This window comes from Chiloscyllium punctatum, chromosome 3 (assembly GCF_047496795.1).
Source record: "Chiloscyllium punctatum isolate Juve2018m chromosome 3, sChiPun1.3, whole genome shotgun sequence".
Taxonomy (NCBI): Eukaryota; Metazoa; Chordata; class Chondrichthyes; order Orectolobiformes; family Hemiscylliidae; genus Chiloscyllium; species Chiloscyllium punctatum.
Genome location: NC_092741.1, coordinates 124,214,711 through 124,234,784, shown reverse-complemented (window position 1 = coordinate 124,234,784; position 20,074 = coordinate 124,214,711). Strand labels below are relative to the sequence as shown.

At 41.8% G+C, this 20,074-nt stretch overlaps 1 protein-coding gene across 2 annotated transcripts in view; it reads left to right on the top strand.

Moving 5' to 3' along the window:
• The window catches only part of hcrtr2 (hypocretin (orexin) receptor 2), a 73,730-nt gene that overhangs the window by 42,266 nt on the left and 11,390 nt on the right, over positions 1-20,074 (top strand). For both annotated transcript variants that reach the window (XM_072549785.1, XM_072549777.1), the window contains 4 exons: positions 3,579-3,822; positions 11,440-11,555; positions 11,642-11,865; positions 13,795-13,916. In XM_072549785.1, coding sequence (XP_072405886.1) covers positions 3,579-3,822; positions 11,440-11,555; positions 11,642-11,865; positions 13,795-13,916 — 706 coding nt within the window. The remainder of the gene's footprint in view (positions 1-3,578; positions 3,823-11,439; positions 11,556-11,641; positions 11,866-13,794; positions 13,917-20,074) is intronic.

The window sequence follows — 20,074 nt, the reverse complement described above, 5'->3', positions numbered from 1 at the left end:
CTTACCAATAAGCCTGTGGACTATAAACTAGTGTTGCTTGATTTTTAACTTTGTCCAACCCAGTCCAACACTGGCTCCTCCAGATCATATCTCAAAACTAATAGAATTATAGTCACTGGCCCCAAAGTGCTCGCCCACTAACACCTCAGTCACCTACCCTGTCTTATTCCCCAAGAGTAGGTCAAGTTTTGCATCTTCTTTAGTAGGAGAAAGTGAGGACTGCAGGTGCTGGAGATCACAGCTGAAAATGTGTTGCTGGAAAAGCGCAGCAGGTCAGGCAGCCTCCAAGGAGCAGGAGATTCAACATTTCGGGCATGAGCCCTTCTTCAGGAACTAGTGAAGGGAAGAAGGGTTAACATTTTTGGATCAGTGGAATCTCTTCTGGGGTAGAATTGACCTGTACAAGAAGGATAGATTGCATCTGAATTGGAAAGGGACTAGTAGGTGCATTCTCTAGTAGGTGCATTTGCATACTGATTCAGAACATTTTCTTGTACAACTTAACAAGTTCCTCTCTATCTCTACACTATGGCAGTCCCAGTCTGTGTTTGGCAAGTTAAAATCCCTTACCATAATCACTTCTATTATTCTTACAGATAACTGAAATTTCCTTACAAATCTGTTTCTCAATTTCCTGCGGACTATTAGGGGGTCTCTAATACAATCCCAATAGGATGATCATACCTTTCTTATTTCTCAGTTCCAACCAAATAACTTCCCTGGATGTATTCCCAGGAATATCCTCCCTAAGTATCCCTTATCAAAAACGCCACTCCCCCTCCTCTCTTGCCTCCCTTTCTATCCTTCCTGTAGCATTTGTGTTCTGGAACATTAGCTGCCAGTCCTGCCCATCCCTGAGCCATGTTATGTAATTGCTATGATATCCCATTCCCATGTTCCTAACCATCCCCTGAGTCATCTGCCTTCCTGTTAGGCCTCTTGCATTGAAGTGAATGTAGTTTAACTTATCAGTCCTACCTTGTTCTCTGATTTGTTCCTTCCTGCCCTAACTGTCTGACTGGCTTCTTTTCCCAACTGTACCAGTCTCGGATTGATCTCTTTCCTCACTAGTTCCCTGGGTCTCTCTCCACTCCCCACCCTCCCCCCCCCCCCCCTTCAAGCCCCACCACCACTACCACCACCTTGCTAGTTTAAATCCTCCCAAGCAGCTTTAGCAAATCTCTCTGCCAGTATATTAGTCCCCTTCCAATTCAGGTACAATCTATCCTTCTTGTACAGGTCAATTCTACCCCAGAAGAGATTCCACTGATCCAAAAATGTTAACCCTTCTTCCCTGCACTAGTTCCTCAGCCACACATTCATCTGCTCTTGCCTCCTATTCCTACCCTCACTAGCTCATAGCTCCAGGATTATTCCAGATATTACTATCCTCGAGGACCTCCTTTTTAAATTCCTGCCAAACTTTCTATATTCTCCCTTCAGAATCTCATCCTTTTCCCTTCTTATGTCGTTGTTTCCAATGTGTACAATGACCTCCTGCTGGTTCCCTCTCCCCTTTGAGAACATTCTGCACCGTCTCTGAGATATCCTTGGTCATGGCACCCAGGGAGGCAACACACCATTCTGATTTTTCACTGCTGGCCACAGAATTGTCTGTCTGTGTCTCTGACGAGAGAATCCCCTAACACAATTGATTGCTTGGAACCCAACATACCCCTTATTATAATAGAGCCTGTCTCGATATCAGGAATTTGGCTGTTCGTGCTACTTTCTGCTGAGAGTCCATCACCCCCTACATTTTCCAAAACAGCATACTTATTTGAAATGAGGATAGCCACAGAAGACTCCTGCACTACCTGTCTACCCCTCCTACCTCTGGTTCTTGAATTTTTAAAGCCCATGTTAAAGTAATCACTTGTGAGATTGTGTTCAAAGTTGATGTATAATTTTACTCCAGTGTTAAACAATCCCAATGGTAACAGAGATGAAAATTCCTCATGGCTTGTCCCACTCCACACATTCATTTTTATTCACTAAAATTGGTGATTGTACCAAAACTGTAGTGATCGAATAAGTAGGTAATTGTTTCACTGCACTTTATAATTATTCTAATCAATCTGTGCAGACGCATTATGATACAACCGCTGGAGGAGATTGGATGTGATCCTGGATCCTCTAGTCCAGAGGTAGGGACAATGCCATTGCACCACTGTAGTTAAGTAGTAGTCTAACACTGGCAGATTGATGACCGGTTTCAGCTGAGAAGCCCCAGTTACAATGCAAACTGAGGTTGTGCAATGCACAGGAAGGCAGCAATGAGCCAAACAGCCTCTCGAAACTCATTTGCCTATCACTATTGGAAATAAAGGAATTTTGTGTTTTTTCACAGACACCGGGCTCCTCAATGTGCATTCCGACCAACGAAGTACTTTGAATTGTAGTCATTGATGTATGATAGGTAAAGCAGTAATCAATTTGCAGACAGCAAGATGATATTGACCAAAAGTCCATTTTGGTGCTGTTGACTGAATCAGAAATATTCACCAGGGTATCAGCCTTCCTGTTGTTTGAAATGATGCCCTGGTATCTTGTTTGCCCCACTTGAAAGGGGATGAGCTTCAGTTTTAATGTCCAATATAAAAGATGGCATTTCCGTGAGCAACATGGAGTGTCAGCCTTGATTTTGATCTCCAAGTCTTCAACTGGAATGTGAACTGTGGCTATGTGGTTTGAGAGATACTGCTACTGAGTCATGGCTAATGCCAAAGGGAATCTCTTCTGAATTGTACCAAATCCTTTTAGAATCTTCTAGGTTCAGAAATGTAGTGAATACAGGCCTCAAAATTTAACACAAAAGCAAAAGACTCAGCACGTGAGGCAGCATCAGTGAAGACAGAAGCAGGGTCAATATTTCAGGTGAATGATCTTTCAATAGAATCAGAAATTCATAAATTAACATTTAGGGCCCAATATCATTCTGTCGAAACAGTGCTTTATATTATCCAAGGATAATATATCATTCTCAAGGTTCAATACTGAGAACTGCATGCAGTGTCTGCAGTTTGACCAAGGGCTCTGTACAATAAACTATCACTTGCTCTTATTTGTGTTCCACCTCTCGTTTTCTTCAGATAACTTTCCATTTCTTTGCACATGTGCAAAAGCTTTTAATGATGTGTGTACAAAGATAAACAAATCCATTTGCTCTCCCAAAGCTTCAAGTCTTTCCACATTAAGAAAATATGCTGATTCCTTGGATCTAATTGACTTTACACTTTCTCAACAAATGCCTAACACATATCCAACCAGGGAATATGCAATCACACTTCCCTTATCTCAAGATTAGTCATTTGTTTGATGCTTACAACCTGCTTAGGAAGTTCTGAAAGAGGTCCAGGCTCTGACTTCACCGAGTCCAAAACATTAGAATCACTTTTTAGCCCAGTCATGTCAGCAGGGATTGGTTGGAATACAAGAAGTTCATTTATACAAGGAAACAGATTTAAAGCAGAGGAACAGGAGCGGTCTTAATAAAAATCACTTCAAATCAGTTTGTTCTTTTGTGTAGTTAACATTTGGTTCTAGAAATGAAATTTAATGTTTTCTTTTTCTTTCAGACTGTTGCAGTATCTGTATCTGTACTGACATTAAGCTGCATAGCACTGGATCGCTGGTATGCAATATGTCATCCACTTCTGTTCAAAAGTACAGCCAGAAGAGCACGAAACAGTATAATTGCAATATGGATTGTCTCCTGTGCATTAATGATTCCCCAGGCGGTTGTAATGGAATGCAACGTCATGGTGCCAGAGTTAGCAAACAAAACACTTTTGTTCACCATCTGTGATGAGCACTGGGGAGGTAAAAGCAATTTTATATTGTTGTACACCTTACATTTATGAATAAAAAAAACTAAACCAAAAGAATGATTACAGGTAGATAGGATAGCGAAGAAGGTGTTTGGTATGCTTTCCTTTATTGGTCAGAGCATTGATCTCTCCACCCTGCAGGCACTCTGCCTCTATTCCTGATGAGGGGCTTTTGGCTGAAACGCCGATTTTCCAGCTCCTCGGATGCTGCCTGAACTGCTGTGCTTTTCCAGCACCACTCTAATCCAGAATCTGGTTTCCAGCATCTGCAGTCATTGTTTTTACCTGGTCAGAGCATTGTGTATAGGAGTTAGGAGGTCATGTTGTGGATGTTCAGGACATTGGTCAGGTCACTTTTGGAACATTGCGTGCAATTCTAGTCTCCCTCCTATTGGAAGTATGTTGTGAAACTTGAAAGGGTTCAGAAAAGATTTGCAAGGATGTTGCCAGGATTGGAGGATTTGAGCTATAGGGAGAGGCTGACCAGGTCTGTTTTCCTTGGAGCATTTGAGGCTGAGGGGTGACTTTATAGAGCTTTATAAAATCAAAAGGGGCCTGGATAGGGTAAATAGATAAGGTCTTTTCCCTAGGGTATGGGAGTCCAGAGCAAGAGGGCATAGGTTTAGGGTGAGAGGTGAAAAATTTAGAATATAGAATATAGAACATAGAACAGTATAGCACAGTACAGACCTTTTGATGTGCCAACATTTTATCCCACTCTATGATCAAACTAACCTACAAACCCTTCATTTTACTATCATCCATGTGCCTATCCAAGAGTCATTTAAATGTCCCTAATGTCTCTGACTGTACCACCACTGCTGGAAGTGCATTCCACGCACCCACCACTCTCTGCATAAAGAACCTACCTCTGACATCTTCTCTCAACCTTCCTCCAATGACCTTGTGATAGCCATTTCTGCCCTGGGAAAAGATCTCTGACTATTCACTCTATCTATGCCTCTCATCAGCTTGTACACCTCAATCAAGTAACCTCTCATCCTTCTTCACTGCAATGAGAAAGCCTAGCTCCCTAAACCTTTCCTCATAGGACATGCCCTCCAGTTCAAGCAGCGTCCTGGTAAATCTCCTCTGCACCCTCTCTAAAGCTTCCACATCTTTCCTATAATGAGGCGAGCAGAACTGAGCACAATATCCCAAGTGTGATCTACCCAGTCTCAATAGAGCTGCAGCATAACCTCACAGCTCTTAAACTCAATCCCCCTGTTAAGGAAAGGCAACATACCGTACAACTTTAAGAGATCTATGTTCCTCCACACTACCAAGAATCCTGCCTTTAATCCTGTAAACTGCTTTCAAATTTGACCTTCCAAAATGAATCACTTCACACTTTTCCAGGTTGAACTCCATCTGCCATTATTCAGCCCAGTTCTACATCCTGCAAATGTCCTATGGCAACCTACAATAGCCCTCCACACTATCAACCACTCCACCAACTTTTGTGTTATTGGCAAACTTACTAACCCACCCTTTCACTTCTTCATCCAAGTCATTTACAAAAATCACAAAGAGTAGAGGTCCCAGACTCGATCCCTGTGGAACACCACTGGTCACTGAGCTCCAGGCTGAATTCTTTCTATCTACCTCCACCCTCTGTCTTGTATGGGCCAGTCAATTCTGTATCCAGACAGCCAGATTTCCCTGTATCTCCTGCCTCCTTATTTTCTGAGTGAGCCTACCATTGGAAACCTTATCAAACACCTTGCTAAAATCCATGTATGCCACATCCACTACTCTACCTTCATCAATGTGTTTGGTCACATCCTCAAAGAATTCAGTAAGGTTTGTGAGGCATGACCTGCCCTTCACAAAGCCAAGCTGACTATCTTTAATCAAACTATGGTTTTCAAGTAATCATAAATCCTGTCTCTCAGTATCTTCTCCAATAATTTGCCCACCAGAGATGTAAGACTGACTGGTCTGTAATTCCTAGGATTATCGCTATTCCCTTTCTTGAACAAGGGGATAACATTTGCCACCCTCCAATCGTCTGGCACTACTAAGGTGGACAGTGTGGATGCAAAGATCATCACCAAAGGTGCAGCAATCTCTTCCCTCACTTCCTGTAGTAACCTTGGGTATATCCTGTCTGGCCCAGGGGATTTGTCTATCCTTATGTTTTTCAAAATTTTCAGCACATCCTCCTTCCTAACATCATCCTGTTTGATCATATCAGCCTGTTTCATGTTGTCCTCACAAATGACAAGGTCTCTCTCAGTAGTGAATACTGAAGCAAAGCATTCATTAAGGACCTCCCCTATCTCATCCGATTCCAGGAACAAGTTTTCTCCACTTTCCCTGATTGGCCCTACCCTCACTCCAGCCAACATCTTGTTCCTCACATAAATATAGAATGACTTGGCGTTTTCCTTAATCCTACTCATTAAAGCTTCTTCATCCCCCCTTCTAGCTCTCCTAAGTCCATTCTTCAGTTCCTTCCTGGCTACCTTGTGACCCTCTAGAGCCCTGTCTGATCCTTGCTTCCTCAACCTTAAGTAAGGGATGTTCCATATCCCTTGTCACCCAGAGTTCCTTCACCCTACCATCCCTTCCTTGCCTCAGTGGGACAAACCTCTACAGCACTGTCAGCAAGTGCTCCCGAAACAACTTCCATATTTCTGTCATGTATTTTGCTGAGAATATATGTTCCCAATTTAGTCACCCTAGTTCCTGCCTAATAGCATTGTAATTCGCCCTCCCCCTATTAAACACTTTACCATACCGACTGCTCCTACCTGGAGTAGAGGTCAGACAGTTGTGATTACTATCACCGAAATGCTCTCCCACTGAGAGATCTGACACCTGGCCTGGTCTGTTGCCAAGCACCAAATTCAATATGACCTCCCCTCTAGTCGACCTATCTGCATATTGAATCAGGAATCCTTCCTGGACACACTTGACAAAAACTGCTCCATCCAAACTATTTGAACTAAGGATGTTCTAATCAATATTGGGGAAGTTGAAGTCACCAATGACAACAACCCTGTTACTTTTGCACAATTCCAAAATCTGCTTCCCAATCTGCTCCTCTGTGTCTGTGTTGCTATTGTGGAGTCTGAAGAAACCTCTCAATAAAGTGACTGCTCCTTTCCTGTTTCTGACTTCCACCCATATTGATTCTGTAGACAAATCCTCCTTGATGAGTTTCCTTTCTGTTGCTGTGATACTATCCCTGATTAACAATGCCACTGCCCCATTTCTTTTACCACCCTCCCTGTTCCTTTTGAAATATCTAAACCTTGCAACATCCAACAACCATTCCTGCCCCTGTGATATTCAAGTCTCCGTAATGGCCACAACATCATAATTTCAAGTACTCATCCATGCTCTGAGTTCATTACCCTTGTTCCCGATACTTCTTGCTTTAAAATAGACACACATCAACCCATCACACTGACTACAACTTTGCCCTACCAACTGTCTATCCTTCCTCACAGCCTCTCTGCATGTATCTGGCTATTCATTAGCTACTCCATCCTCAGATCTGTAGCTCCAGTTCCCACTACACTGCCTAACTAGTTTAAACCATCCCAGAGAGCTCGAGCAAACCTTTCACCCAGGATATTGATGCCCCTCCAATTCTGGTGCTTGTAGAGGTCCCACCTTCTCCAGAAGGTATCCCAATGTTCGACGTATCTGAAGCCTTACCCCCTCCCCTTCGTCTAGCCATTGAATCTCTAATCACTTTTCCTCTTCTATTCTCTCCCCTTCTCTTCTGAGCCACAGAGCCCGGCTCAGTGCCAGAGACCTGGTCGCTGAAGCTTTCCCCTCGTAGGTTCCCCGCCCCAACCCCCAACAGTATCCAAAATGGTATACTTATTGTTCAGGGGGATAGCCACAGGAGGTCCCGGCACTGTCTGTCTATTTCCTTTCTCTCTCCTGACAGCTACCCAGCTACGTTTAGTCTGTAAATTAGGTGTGATGGCTTCCCGATAACTCCTGTCTATCAAACCCCCCCACCCAGCCTCCCGAATGATCCAAAGTTCATCCAGCTCCAGTTCCTGTTCTCTATCATGGTTTGTGAGGAGCTGGAGTTGGGTGCACTTCTCACAGGTAAAATCAGCAGGGACACTGGTGGTGACCCTTACCTCCCACATTCTGCAACAGGGCCATGCAACTGCCCTAGCTTCCATCCCCTCTGCAGTAAATTGCCAAGAGAGATTGAATAAATAAAAATAAGCCTTACCTTACCAGCCCTCCATACAGGGTATTTTATTTCAAGGAAGAGGATGGGTGGGAGACACTACATGTTCAGCCACTGCCAGAGTATATCAGTTCATGTACCCAGCAGTCCCCATGTCCCCTTCCGCTCCTGTTGAGCCCGTGCTCCGCCTATTCATGAGATAAGTATTTAACAGGAGAATTTCCCTTCCCAGCAGCCCTCTAGTCCACGCTCTCACCACTCCCGCTGTGGCAATGGGGCCGAAAAGGGACCTAGGGGGCAATGTTTTCACACACAGGGTGGTGCATGTCTGGAAGAACTGCCAAAGGAAGTGGTGGACGCTGGTACAATTACAGCATTTAAAAGGGATCTGGATGGGTTAGATTAGATTAGATTACAGTGTGGAAACAGGCCCTTCGGCCCAACAAGTCCACACCGACCTGCCGAAGCGCAACCCACCCATACCCCTACATTTACCCCTTACCTAACACTACGGGCAATTTAGCATGGCCAATTCACCTGACCTGCACATCTTTGGACTGTGGGAGGAAACCGGAGCACCTGGAGGAAATGCACACAGACACAGGGAGAACGTGCAAACTCCACACAGTCAGTCGCCTGAGGCAGGAATTGAACCTGGGTCTCTGGCGCTGTGAGGCAGCAGTGCTAACCACTGTGCCACCACTATATAAAAATGAATAGGAAGGGTTTAGAGGGGTATGGACCAAATGCTGGCAAATGGGACTAGATTAGGTTAGGATATTTGTCAGCACGGACGAGTTGGACCGAAGGGTCTGTTTCCATGCCATGTATTTCTATGACTCTAATCCAGACTGCCTGCAGTTTGGTAAGCACTGATAGTCATGCTGATAGTAGCTGAGCAGGCTGAGCCAATATTTTCTGGAGTTTAGAAGAATAAGAGGTGATCTCACTGAAACGTACAAGGTTTTCACAGGACTCGGCAAGTTAGATGCGCAACGATGTTTCCCCAGGCTAAACAATCTGTAACTGGGTGACACGCCTTCAAATGAGGTAGGCCCTTTAGGATGAAGATGAGGAAGAATTTCTTCACTGGAAGGTGGTGAATCTTTAGACTTCTGTATCCCAGAAGGCTTTGAAGGCTCAGTTATTGAGTACATTCAACTCAAAGATTGATATATTTCATATATTGAAGTCATCAAAGGACATGGAGATAGTGCTTGAAAATGGTATTGAAGTAACACAGCCATGATCTAGTTGAATGGCAAAGCAGATTGAAGGGGCAGAATGGCCTTTTCCTGCTCATTTTTTAAAATATTCCTATACTTATATAAAGTTCCACAGAGCCAAGCCCTTAGCCAACGCTATGCTGTTTTTGTTTTGCTTGAATGTGTATAAATAACTGCCTTTCTGCTATCACAACAGTGACATTATGACCATTGTCCAACCAAGCCTGAAACAATGTTGGAAAACACAAGATGTTTTTAATTATCTGGAGAATTGTAATTTTCCTACAAATACAATTGAGAACTTAACATTAATTGCCACTGTGCAATGACTGTGCTATGTTTTTACAAGATATTAATTATATTTAAATTAAACACTGCTGGAAGTGAATACCAAGCAGTGAGATGCTAAAAGTGTCGGTCAGAACAAGCAGGGTACAATGTACTGGCAGAGTCAATTGCTTCTGATAAACTCTTTATTTATATTAACGCTGCTCCTTTTGATGGGGCAGGCAAAGATGGATGGGGTATCATTAGGCGCAAGACAAAGTTTCCCATTTAGTCCGTCCGAAATTGAGAAATACAAATAAAGGGGAAGACAATGGTAATGTCCACAAACCAACTCAAAACCCTGGGTAGAAATGTAAATGTTTACTCAAAAACTCATCTCAAACAGAAATTTAACAATTAGGGAATTTCCAGACTCTGGCCTTAAGATTTGACTGTGCACTGACTGAACATGGTTTCTGATGTGGCAGCAGTGAGCAGGGAGTGCCACACTTACTGGGAGGCAGTAGTTTAACACTTGCGACATTGATAAAAGCATCAGTGTCCAGGGCGCTCACTTGAAAGAGACATCGAGCTATTTACAAATTCAGATAGGTCATTGAGCATCTTTAGGAGGTTCGTACTGCAAGGTTGGCTTGCCTTGAACACAGCCGCTGTTGGGTGGACTGTACACTGGAAAATTACACCTGCACATGACAGCAGTCATTCAAGCAGTTCAGGTATCAACTGGCTAACCATTGTGAACAGGCATGCCTGATTGTTGAGTCATGACAAAAAGAATCCTCCATTAGAATCACACAGGCTGCTCCTGGCCACTTTTATCCCACCATTGCATCCTTGAGCCATCTCCATTTGCCACCGACTGATATCTAGTCTTACTGATTCACTTATATCCCCCACTTTCTCCCTAGGTGTCAAATGGTATCCACAATGTTGCACCTTGATAATAAGAAGGGCCAATATCAGTGTGCCTTGAATCATCATTTCAGAAACAGCGGTCATTCCTGCTCCGTCTACCTGCTCATTCGTGGATGCACTTTCTTGGCCGTTTTGTTTTATAAGTGGCCAGTCAACGGAATGCATGTGAGCAGACTGAACAAGTTTGGAGGCATTTAGCTGGAGAAGTAACATCATCAAACAAGGCACTTAAAATAATTCCAACCAGTTGTTGGCCATGGCTGTATATTTAGTGATGATTTATCAATATATTAACCAGATCAATACTGCAAGATCCTTTTGTAGCTCACTAATCTAATCCTGAGGTTCTAGTATTTCAGGATCTTTTTTTGTTATTCATTCAGGAAATGTTCAGCATCACTAGCTAGGCAGCATTTTTCGCTCATTTCTAGTTGCCTTTGAAAAGCTGACGGTGAGCTGTCTTCTTGAACTGCTGCAGTAAGTATATTATAGGGTCATCATATTGGCATCCAGTAAAAGGATTTTGGGCAGTAGGGGTGATGACGGGGAGCCACTGGTGTGTTGGAACTTCTATTTAATAGCTACCCAGGAACTAGATTAAGTTTTTGATCTTCCAGTTTTTTTTTCTACTAAGATTAACTGAGTCAAAACTGTCTGAATTCTTTAATCTTGAGAGTCTATTTGAGAGGATTCCAATTACAAGGAAGTTGTCCACTTGAAGTTTTAGTTTCCTAGATAATACCCTTGGAGTCAGCTGCACCATGGTTCCTTTATGGACCTAATGTACAATTCCAGCCTAAGCTGCTCCAACAACTACCTGACTATTATAATACTTAAGGCCATCTTCAACTTTCCACTCCCCATTAATATTAACTGGAGGAATGTAACATTGAAATTTAAACCAAGTAGTGGGTCAATATTATGTTCAACTACTATTACCTGAATAGAATAACTCTTTACAATGTTATTGAATTTCAATGTCCAGTTTCATTTCTACTTCCTTTGTTCATTTCAGATGACATTTACCCCAAGATCTATCATATTTGCTTTTTCATTGTTACATATGTGGCCCCTTTGTGCATGATGATTTTGGCCTATTTTCAAATATTTCGGAAACTTTGGTGTCAACAGGTAAGTGTGTGCCAACACCTTGCACAGAAAGATTATTTTTACCTTCATGTAGGTTGCCATATACTTGACTTTGCAATTGATTACAGATACCGGGGACTTCCTCGGTAGTGCAAAGGAATTGGAAGCCTCGGGCCCTGCAGTGTTCATCCCAGAAGGCTGGCAGAGGACAGGTCAAATCACGAATAAATGCTGTTGCTGCAGAAATCAAACAGATTCAAACAAGACGGAAGACAGCACGGATGCTTCTGGTGGTTTTCATTTTTTTCACACTTTGCTACCTTCCAATAAGTATTCTGAATGTTCTGAAAAGGTGAGCTTGCTATTTCCAGAGACGGTCACTAAATCAGAAACCTTCACAAGCTTCATTTGTAAAATGTTTTTAATATTGTTTCCTTAATTGGTTATTGTTGGAATGCTGTCTTATGACTTATCTTCTCTGTTCATGAGGCTGGAATTCTATTCAGTTATCTTTCTGTACCCATTCGTTTGTATGGGTCAGAGGGAAATGGGTCTGGGTGGGTTACTTTCCAGAGGGTCAGTGTGGACTTGTTGGGCTGAAGGGCCTATCTCCACATTATAGGGAATCTAATCTTAAAAAAACCCCTCTGTTTTCAACTGTGTTGTAATCTTTGCTGTTTTTTGAAGACTTCAAAATAGGATCAAAGAATAAATCTGCCATAACCTTTGCAGTAATGGTATCTGAGTCACTCCCAAATTATTGTACTCCTTCATCTTTCACAGTTGAATTAAATTCTGCTGTGATATTTCCTTTCTCCCTTCTTCCTGCTATTGCACTTCCTTTAAAACCTGTTATTATTTCTGAACATTTTTCAGTTATGATGAATGGTTGTTGTCTTGTCTGTAATTCTGTTTCTCCCTTCAGAGATGCATTCAGAGTATTTCCATCATTTTCTATTTTTATGCAGAGTAAAATATGCACAATATAGTATGTCGATAGTTTTGAAAAATGACTGTACAAGGTTTGCTGTTAATCTTGTTATCACTTCCTTCCCATATATCCTCACAATCCACATTGCAGGTGAGAGCCATTTTGGATTTTGCTGTGATGTGGAGGTGTCGATGTTAGACCGGGGTAGACAAAATCAGGCGGTCACATGACACCATGTTATAGTCCAACAGGTTTAGTTGAAATCACAAGCTTTCAGAGCGCAGCGCTATTGTCAAGCACTCCAAAAACATTTGATTTCAAATAAACCTGTTGGACTATAACCTGGTGCTGTATAACTTTGGATTTTATTGGGCCAGTGATATCACGACCAGACAACGTGACTCTGTGTAAAATGTAAGAATTCATCCCTGACACAGAATGATGCTTGGCATATAACTTTCCCAAACTTTGCATTCAAACATGCCATTAAAGTTAAACCATGCTATTGCACTCTACAGTGAGATAGTGTTCTCTTATAGTGCAATTGTTATTGCCCAGGTATACACGACATAGGTGAAAATGAGTTAGTCAGGATTGCATGCCAGTGACAGAGCTCAATTTTTACATCCAAATAAAAGAGCTGGAAGCAGGAGTCGGCAATTCAGTCCCTTAAACCTGCTCTTTCATTCAGTACGAACATAGCCAGTCAACTTGGTTTCAACTCTATCTTCCTGCCTGCTCCTTATTACCTTTTAACCCATTGCTAGTTAAAAATCTTTCTATCTCCTCCTTAAAGTTATTCAATGGTCAGGTATCTGCCATATCCCAGGGTAGTAATTCCACAGATTCTTTGAGAGAAATAATTTCTCCTCATCTCCGTTGGAAACCTGCTACTTCTTATCCTGAAATATTGACCCTTCATTCCAGATTGCCTCACAAGAGGAAACATCCTCTCATTGTTTACCTTGTCAATCCTCTTTAGCAGTTGCAGCTAAACTTCCTGACTTTTATACTCCATTCCGTTAGCAATAAATGCCAAAATTCCTTTGCAATGTTTTGCTCCATCTGAATTGATGGTAGAGATTGAGTGGGCTTCCTCACCCACATGGGATCTTCTCTGCTATGTTTTTGTCTCTAACAGTCACTATGGTGAAGCAGAGCCTTGGGTCTTCAGAACAAGCAAAAGAGGAAGCAAACTGATTTAAAGTCCCCTGACATAGATCCTGCCCTTTAATTAAGGTCACACTATAAGTACAATTATGAAGCAATTAAGATTATATTTACAGTTGTGGTGTATTTCTGTTAAATGGCCATAGGGACTGATATAATTTTCCTTGTTCACTTCCTCAGGGTGTTTGGAACCTTTGACAATGTTAACAACAGAGCAACGCTCTATGCGTGGTTTACTTTCTCACATTGGCTAGTGTATGCCAATAGTGCTGCAAATCCTATTATTTATAACTTTCTGAGTGGTAAGTTGTCTTGTTTTTTAATTGATACAGAAAGGCAAGTGTAACCAAAGTTATTTTTGCTTAAGGAATACGAAGTGCTTGACCTGACAGGATGCAGCTAATGATCTTGCAGGAAATGGAGGAAATGAAAATTATATTTCAACCTTCTATTGAGAGTGGATGTAGGAAAACAATAAATAGACCTCACGGCCCCTTGAGCGTGCTCTGCTTTTCAATGAAATATTCTTTTCCTGCACTATTCCTGTATCCCTTGATGATTTGAGTGTCTATTGATTTCTGTCTTGAATGCACTCAATGATTGAACCTTCACAGTCCTCTGGGACAAAGAACGACAAAGGTTCACCATTTTCTCAGTGAAAATAATTCCACACTGCCTGTGTTCTCAATGTTCTGTCCCTTATTCTGATACTAGGCACCACCTTGCCCTGCTCAGCCAGGGGAAATATCCTTCCTAAATCTACCATGAAAATGACCAGGAACTGGAAAGTAGCAGACTCAGTTGGACTGAATGACTTACTTCTGCACTATATTATTGTCTGACTCTTTGATAATGTATCACTTATTGTCAAGCTTAGAGATAGCAACTTTAAGATTTACTTATAAGTCAGTTATAGAATCATAGAGTCATAGAAATATACAGCATGAAAACAGGTCCTTTAGTTCAACTTGTCCATGCTGACCAGATATCCTAAATTAATCTCGTCCGATTTACCAGCATTTGGTCCATATCTCTCTAAACCCTTCCTATTTATATACCCTTCCAGAAGCCTTTTAAATAATGTAATTGTATCAACCTCCACCACCTCCTCTGACAACTTGTTCCATACTTGTACCACCCTCTGCATGAAAACGTTGCCCTTTTAAATCTTTCCCTTCTCACCTTAAACTTATGCCCTCTAGTTTTGGATGCTCCTTCCCTCGGAAAAGACCTAGAGTATTGACCCTATCCATGCCCCTTATGATATTATAAGTCTCAATAAGGTCACCCTTCAGCCTCCGGTACTTCAGGGAAAAAAAACTAGCCTATTCAGTGAGACAATGCTGTCACTTTAAAAAGGTTATTTTCTCCTGGGTTTTTTTTTGAAGAGAGGTTGTAAAAGCAAAAGTGCCAAAGTGGCTACTGGAGATGGCCTAGGTTAAGAGTTTAGGAAGCCTTTAATTTTTTTGCAAAAGTGTTGTAACTATGGAAGGGGAGTGGCCGGTTCTCACAGATCAGGCTTTCTGGTTTTGTTAGCTGTCGCAGTCAGAAGCTGTTTGGGTCCAAAAAGAGTTAGAGCTTCAGTATAGTGATTCCTAGCTGCTACTTTCTCTGAAATCTCTCCTGATGTTGTTTCCTCCTGGATTGGAGGATTGCCTGTAAGAATCTATGTCTGGATTTACCTTTTTGCCAAGGGGTGTGTTTATAGCATGTTATTATATTAGAACAGTTAATTAATCATAGGTATTATATCTATTATTCAGCTAAATTTTCCAATAGTTAAGTTATTCTACATTCCTCTTTCTTTTAACAATAATGTTGAAATAAATTGTGTTTTGCTTAACATCAAGTGGTTTTGGCCAGTTGCATCTCATCTTGAACATACATTTCACATCTACCTTTAAAATAAGAAAAAATAGGGTCTAGGTTGTCTTCTTAAAATACTTTGAGAGGGTCTGGTCTGGTCCATAGCATCAGTCTCTTCTTATTGGTCAAACCCTCCAACCCTGCCAACATCTTTGTGAATCTTTTCTGAACACTTTCAAGTTTCACAACAGCCTTCCTACTGCAGGGAGATCGGAATTTCACACTGTATTCCAAAAGTGACCCAATCAATATCAGTTTATTTGTGTTAAGGAAAATTTGGGGAGGGTGAGGTACAGAAATTCAGCCACACCCAGTTTGGAGATGCATGGGCACAGCTGTGGGAAGCAATCCCCAAACCTTTGGCGAAGTCGAAGGTGCCTCGAACATTGAGTCTTAGGTCTCATTTTAATTAAGTGTAAAGCATGAGCATCAAATCTGGGTGGATTGACTGGAAGCTGGCTTTCTAGTGGCTTCCAGTTTACTAAGTTGAGTAATCAGAAGTCTGGAGGAGCAAAGTCAGATTCATGATACAGCTGAATAAGAGATGACATTATTTGGATGATGGGTCAAGAGGAAATCACAGATAAATAGAATTCAAATTACTGGTCCCAATTGATTTCAATATTTAGCTTTCCTGAATGTAGCCCACCTTGGCTGCAATATCTATTCATATGAAGGCATGATCCAGGGAACAATAACAACAAATCTGCTTGCACCTGAATCTTGCAGGCAATTCCATGGATCATTCTGCAGTTTTCTGAGAGATGGATCAATTAGCCATTCCATGTATTAGGGAGATGCAATCAACAAACTGCTTTACTTTACAACTGTTATTTGAGGAAGTAAAGATTGTATTCCGAAAAATATCCTGTGGTGTTTTGAGTTCATTAAATCTCCCTCTTTTTAATAACTGTAAATCTTTTCTGCACCCTTTCAAGTTTCACAACATCTTTCTGATAGGAAGGAGATCAGAATTGCACGCAATATTCCAATTTCTCTAGTTAGTACTGCTCCCAACTTTTCTATTTCTTAATAAATGAGCCAATGTTTATTTTGGTTATCCAATTCCTTATGCATAGTGGTGGCTGGATGTTTATACATTAACAAAAGGAGAAGGAAAATATAACATAAATGGTGAAAATTGCACATCAGAATGGATACTTTGTTATACGGTGCAAGTAAAATGCTGAGTATAAAGTACTAGGAAAACAAATTGAGTTATCAGGCATTGTATTTGCATTATTCTGTTGTCACACAAATTTAGCATACTACTCGATCTTGCAACACTGTTCTTCCTGATTCTGGCTGTTGCCAATCTTTAGCAGCATTATACTCTCCAATGTGTTTATTATGTTCTCCCCATTGCACTCTTTTCGTGAGAAGTTTAAGTAATATTGTGATAATGCATTGACCTGAAGAGTATGACAATACCAAAATGTTGTGCATTAAAAATGCACAAAAATGTGATGACCTTAGCTTAATTGACAATTCTTCCATCAACATGTCACCATTGATAAAATCTTAATTGGACAAGCCATACAAAACGTGGGGCTACAAAAGTAGGTCAGAGGTTGGGAATTCTGTGTCAATTCACTTGCTGCCTCCCCAAAGTACGTCTGCTATCTACAAGGCAACATTCAGGAATGTGATTGAATATTGTCCAATTTATCTAGATGTTTGCCTCCAACAGCACCCTCGAGGCTCAATACCATTTAGGACAAATCAACCCTCATGATTAGCACCCCATACACCACCTTAAAGATTGGCTCCTTCTAACGGTGGAAGGAGTGTGTAACATCTCCCACAGTGGAAGGAGTGTGTAACATCTACAAGATGCATTGCAACAACTTATCAAGGCATGTTCCAAATCCAAAACCTTTTCCACTTTGAGGAATGAGGGTAGCAGATGCAATGGGAACAGCACAATGTACATGATTCCTTCCAAGTCCTGCACCATCCTGATATGGGAATATCATTGAAATTATAGAATCCCTACAGTGTGGAAGCAGGCTATTCAGCCCATCGAGTTTACACTGACCCTTGGAAGAGCGTCCCATCCAGACCAATACCCTCTAGTGCAACATTTACAAGGATGTTGCCAGGGTTGGAGGATCTGAGCTACAGAGAGAGGCTGGACAGGCTGGGGCTGTTTTCCCTGGAGCGTTGGAGGCTGAGGGGTGACCTTATAAAGGTTTACAAAATTATGAGGGGAATGGTTAGGATAAATAGACAAAGTCTTTTCCTTGGGGTCGGGGATTCCAGAACTAGAGGACATAGGTTTAGGGTGAGAGGGGAAAGATATAAAAGAGACCTAAGGGGCAACATTTTCATGCAGAGGGTGGTACGCATATTGAATGAGCTGCCAGAGGATGTGGTGGAGGCTGGTACAATTGCAACATTTAAGAGGAATTTGGATGGGTATATGAATTTGAAGAGTTTGGAGAACTATTGGCCAGTTGCTGGCATTGGGACGGGATATCTGGTCGGCATGGACGGGTTGGACCGAAAGGTCTGTTTCCATGCTGTACATCTCTATGACTCTATGTGCAGGTTGGGTGGATTGGCCATGCTAAATTACCCATAGTGTTAGGTGCATTAGTCAGGGGTAAATATGAGGAATGGGCCTGGGTGGGTCGGTGTGGACTTGTTGGGCCGAAGGGCTTGTTTCCATACTGTAGGGAACCTAATCTATTCAGCCTATCCTTATAATTCAAACCTTTCAGTCCCTGCAACATTCTGGTACATCTTTTCTGACCCCTCTCTAGCTTAATAATATCCTTCATACAGCAGGGTGACAAGAACTATACACAGTAATCCAAACATGGCCTCACAACCATTCTGTACAACCTCAACATGATGCCCCAACTCCTGCTGTCAATGGTCTGAACACTGAAGGCAAGTGTGCCAAATGCCTTCTTACCCATCTGGTGCACTTATGATCCAAAGTCAAAGAACTACATACCTGAACCCCTTGATTTCTCTGTTCAATCACACTACCCAGGGCCCTATCATTAACTATACAAGTCCTGCCCTTGTTTGCTTTATCAAAATGCAATACCTTGCATTTATCCAAATTAAACTCTATTTGCCACTCCTCATTAGCCCATTTGGCCCAATGGATCAAGAACCCTTTGTAAACTTAGATAACCTTCTTCACTGTTGACTATACCACCAATTTTGTTGTCCTCTGCAAACTTACTGACCATGCCTCCTAAATTCTCATTCAAATCATTTATATCAATGACAAACAAAACTGGACTCAGCACTGATCCCTGAAGAACACCGCTAGTCACAGGCCTCCAGTCTGAAAAACAACCCTCCACCACCACCCTCTGTCTCCAATCATCAAGCCAACTTTGTATCCAATTGGCAAGCTCTCCCTGAATCCCATTTGATCAAACTTTTTAAATTAGTTTCTCATGCAGAACCTTGTAAAAAGCTTTACTAAAGTCCATGTAGACAATGTCTACTGCTCTATCCCCATCTATCTCTTTGGTTTTGTCCTCAAAAAACTCAGTTAAGTTTGTGTAATATGATTTCCCATGCACAATGGCAGATAACATGAATTTGAAAAATTCCCCATGGCGGCTCAGTAGTTAGCACTGCTGCTTCACAGCACTAGGGACCCAGGTTCGATTCCCGCCTCGGGCGACTGTCTGTGTGGAGTTTGCACATTCTCCCCGTGTCTGTGTGGGTTTCTTCTGGGTGCTCTGGTGTCCTCCCACAGTCCAAAGATGTACAGTTTGGAGAAATTGGCCATGCTAAGTTGCCTCATAGTGTCAGGGATATGTAGTTTAGATGCATTAGTCTGGGGTAAAATACAGAGTAGTGGGGGAATGGGTCTGGGTGAGTTACTCTTTGGAGGGTCAGTGTAGACTTGTTGGGCCAAAGGGCCTGTTTCCACATTGTAGGGACTCTATGATTCTGAACCTGCTTTGAGAAACACCGACTTCAAAGGCAGGATCTTTATTGTACTTGGTGGAAGTTGAAGCCTAGAATACTTTACTGAGAAGTCAAATAGCCATTAGACAGCTGCAGGACCTCAGCCCCTTACTGGGCTGACAGCTCGACATGCCTGATTTCAATTTTAAATTTCACAATGTTTATTTACGCAAGCTTAAATGATATAAAGTGTCTTGCCATTTCAGGTATTGAAACTTTAAATGATTTGGATAATTAACACTTTCATTGGAAAGCATTGAATGGAGTTTTCTTAAACACGCTGATGTTAATTATGAAAAGTCATAAATGCACCTTTTTTCAAAAGCTTTTTGTCGACTTCCAACTATGGAGTCATATACAGTTCCTTAATTCTATACATTGTGTATACATTATGGATGAACATAGAAATGTGCCTTGGTGTGGGGATATAAGGGCCTAAGGAGGCGGCATGGGAGCCTTGGCAATGAGGAGCATGACAAGGACCTTTTTAACTTACCATTCAAAAGCTTTCCATGAGATTGTGAGGGTCTGAACTGCATTAAGCATCACTCAGTATGATGGTGTCATATAGACTGGGAAAGGGTAACAACTTTGGATCCCAAAGCAGTAAGACCTTTAAGTCTTCTTTATAATCTTAGTAAAATTAGATCCT